This window comes from Cyprinus carpio, chromosome A1 (genome assembly GCF_018340385.1).
Source record: "Cyprinus carpio isolate SPL01 chromosome A1, ASM1834038v1, whole genome shotgun sequence".
Classification (NCBI taxonomy): domain Eukaryota; kingdom Metazoa; phylum Chordata; class Actinopteri; order Cypriniformes; family Cyprinidae; genus Cyprinus; species Cyprinus carpio.
Window position 1 is genome coordinate 39,188,883 of NC_056572.1, and position 3,660 is coordinate 39,192,542.

Below are 3,660 nucleotides of genomic sequence, written 5' to 3' on the forward strand. Positions count from 1 at the left end.
TAACAGCAAAGTGATTATATTTCGTTTCTTTTTTTTTATTAAGTTAATTTAGAAAAACGTTAGGAAGAAAACAGTTCAAGCATATAACAATGTTTTAACGTTAGATCCTTTTAAATTTGAGCTTTATGATAAATGTTTTGTGCGTAGAATATTTTGTGCGTGGGGTTTGCAGTGTGTTGAGTTACATTTTTTTTAGTTTATATTTTTTTTTTTTTGCTCATAAAGGTAAGATTAATATATCATTCATAACTGCAAAGGGTCATTTATTTGTGTGCACTCACAGTATCAACAAAACGTTGTGTTTTCTGTCGTGTCGTCTTTAACAGGAGTACAAAAAAAAACCCGACACGGCCTAAATGATAAATATATCTATAGAAAGCTTTAAATGATTACTTAACGAAGTAAAACAAATCGAAAACAAAAACTCTTTCATTATAATCATAATCCGTAAAGATGCACTTCTCTCTAAAGGCGTGTCTGAGGAGATGGCAAGTCCGGATCAGTAACTTCATCCTTGCGACACAGACTCAGAAAACACTAGTTTATTAGTAAATAATTCAAATGTCTCCTTACTATTTCCCCCTGTCACATTTATAGTAATTACTTTTGCCGGTGCTTTGCAGCAAGCTTAAGCCTATTGCGTGTATTTGAAAGCATGGAGGCCCAGCCCGCGTCTGAACTATGATGTGAAAATTGGCCCGAAGCCCGGCTCGAGGGGCATAAAAAAGTCGGGGTCCATCGGACACGGGCTGAAATGTAGAGCTCTAGTGTCTGTTGTTGAACCACAGGGAGACTTTCAGAGTCGTGGATATTTTTTTTTCCCTCGAACGGCTGGTCGCACCGCACTCTAGAGCCCTGAAATAGCCTAGTTCCTTCAAAAGCAGAAAAATTTGCTATAATAAGTTTTGAGATTCTAATCTACTTTAGTGATAAATCACAGGACAGCGCTGACAACAACTAGTTTCTGCGTTCCTCTGTGCGCGCGATCTTCACAGCTACTGTTTATATGAGTGTTCGTGCCACAATGCAGCTGCGCGAACATGGGAGCTCGATATAATAATACACATCCGATCGTCTAATCGCTGGAATGTCCAAACCATAAAACAAATACAACTGACAAAGTTTAGTGAAGACGCAAGGCTCACCGCTCGCGCGCCATCACTGTGTGTTGAACCGGCGTTCACCTCCGTGTTTTGCTTTTATGCCACTGACTGAACGGGGCAGATTCATGTGGCTAAACACGCGGTAGTATGCTTTTAAGGGGGAAGTATTAACAGGATTAAAAAAATGAAATAACCGACATGGGAAAATTATGTCGGTTAGAGGTTCAGAATTTCGGTTTCGATTACTTTTCGATTAATCGTCCAGCCCTAATCTGACATATTTTAATGACCTCAACATGACTTGCTCTGCCCACGTGAGTGCTCGTTATCAGTTGTAGCAGTGGTGGCTGCGTCAATAACAGACCATTAGATGTCGCGATTGAAGAATCAGAGTTGCATTGCAGCCTGCAGGGAGACATGTAGAGATGTAAATCAATGATGCATGGTTCTGCTCTAAACATAGCATGTAAGTTACAAGTTAGTGAAAGGACTTCCAGTGCCAGGTAGACGTAAAGAAGATGATGAATATACTTAAGATTCACAAATACCAAAACAATGTGTCTACACCAGACGCGAGCGGCACGATTTGACGAAAGCACATAGAACCCAGTGAACTCCAGCGCTCTGACACAGAGGACAGTGTCAAATATTAAGCAGCACTGATGTTTTCAACACTGATAATAATCAGAAATGTTTCTTGAGCAGCAGATCATCATATTATTCTGATTTCTGAAGATCATGTGACACTGAAGACTGGAGTAATGATGCTGAAAATACAGCTGCACATCACAGAAATACAGTAGCCTATATGTTAAAACATTCAAATTGATCATTTAAATATTAAATAAATCTAATTCATACAGGCACACCTCATGTTGCACGTTTGCCCTTTTTGAGAAAAACAATGGCTCAATAAAAAATACTTTGCAGGTCTTTGTCCAATCACACACACACACACACACACACACACACACTCTCTTTCTCTGTGTGTGTCTCTCACACACACACACACACACACACTCTCTCTCTCTCTCTCTCTCTCTCACACACACACACACTCTCTCTCTCTCTGTGTGTCTCTCAACTCACTCACTCACACACACACACATACACACACACACACACACTTGCTCTCTCTCTCTCTCACAAATACACACACACACACACACTTGCTCTCTCTCTTTCTCTCTCTCTCATACACACACACACACTCTTTCTCTCTCTCTTTCTCACACACACACACACACACACACACACACACACACTCTCTCTCTGTGTCTCTCTCACACACACACACTCTCTCTCTCTCTCTCTGTCTCTCACACACACACACACACACACACACACACACACACACACACACACACACACTCTCTCTCTCTCTCTCTCTCTCTCACTCACACACACAGACAGACACACACACACACACTCTCTCTCTGTCTCTCTCTCTCTCTCTCTCACACACACACACTCTCTCTCTCTCTCTCTCTCTGTCTCTCACACACTCACACAGACACACACACACTCACACACACACACAGATACACACACACACACACACACACACACTCTCTCTCTCTCTCTCTCTCTCTCACACACACACACACACACACACACACTCACTCACTCACACTCGCACTCTCACACACACACACACACACACACACACACACACACACTCACCACTCTCTCTCCTGAAAAACGACACTCCATTCAGCGCTCTCTCGCTCTGACTCACACACACACACACACACACACACACACACACACACACACACACACACACCTGGTGTCTCCAGCGGAACAGGCTCGGTGTGTCGATGTTCGGATGTGTCTCATCTTCATCATCGGACACCTCGATATGATCCCACACACTGTAATCGATGGTCGTCATGACAATAATCACACGGAGATGATGACTCTGTCAGTTACGCGTCTGCCACCAATATAAAGTTTCGCTGTTGTTACTAATATTATAAGAGTTCTAGTTGTTATATTCCTCTGTGTTAGTGTGTCTTGCGCACCCGACGCTCTTTCTGGAACTCTCCTTCGCTTCCGCTAACCGTGACGTCGTCACCGAGCGCCGCGAATCAGCGGGACGTCACTGTCTGGAGCCGAACTCACGCATGTACTGACGCCTCATTGGCCGCTCGACCGCACGTCAACGTCTCCGCCATATTGGATCGGGCAACTCTACAAACATACCTGACTCATCTGCAGCTCGGGCATCTACAGACCCTCACACAATAATAAAAACAGATCTCGGGGTATTATCTTTCACAGGTGTTGTTTTTAATCATTTTTAACATTATGTTGACGGCTTAATTAGCCACCAGTGTCAGACTATTATCAGCTAGCGATTTCGCTAGTTAGCTGTGAAAGCTGATACTTTATAAGAAATCAAAGTTTAAATGAATTCTTATTAAGTTTTAACTTATATTATAATTTATATCATAAACTAAATTGTGTTATGTACAGTATGTACAGTGAGCACTAGGGGTTAGGGATGGAGCTAAAGCATCTCTCTTTAATTTCACTAACCTTACTTAAGTTTATA

The 3,660-nt window shown here is 42.3% G+C and overlaps 1 protein-coding gene across 1 annotated transcript in view; it reads right to left on the minus strand.

Annotated features, from left to right (window-relative positions):
* Positions 1-3,207, minus strand: part of LOC109083635 (hsp90 co-chaperone Cdc37-like) — a 10,642-nt gene extending 7,435 nt beyond the window's left edge. Inside the window, exons 1-2 of the mRNA XM_042765922.1 lie at positions 3,128-3,207; positions 2,890-3,039 (exon numbers count right to left, since the gene is read on the minus strand). Of these exons, the coding sequence (XP_042621856.1) occupies positions 2,890-2,997 (108 nt within the window). The 5' untranslated portion in view covers positions 2,998-3,039; positions 3,128-3,207. The remainder of the gene's footprint in view (positions 1-2,889; positions 3,040-3,127) is intronic.
* Between the last annotated feature and the right edge of the window lie 453 nt (positions 3,208-3,660).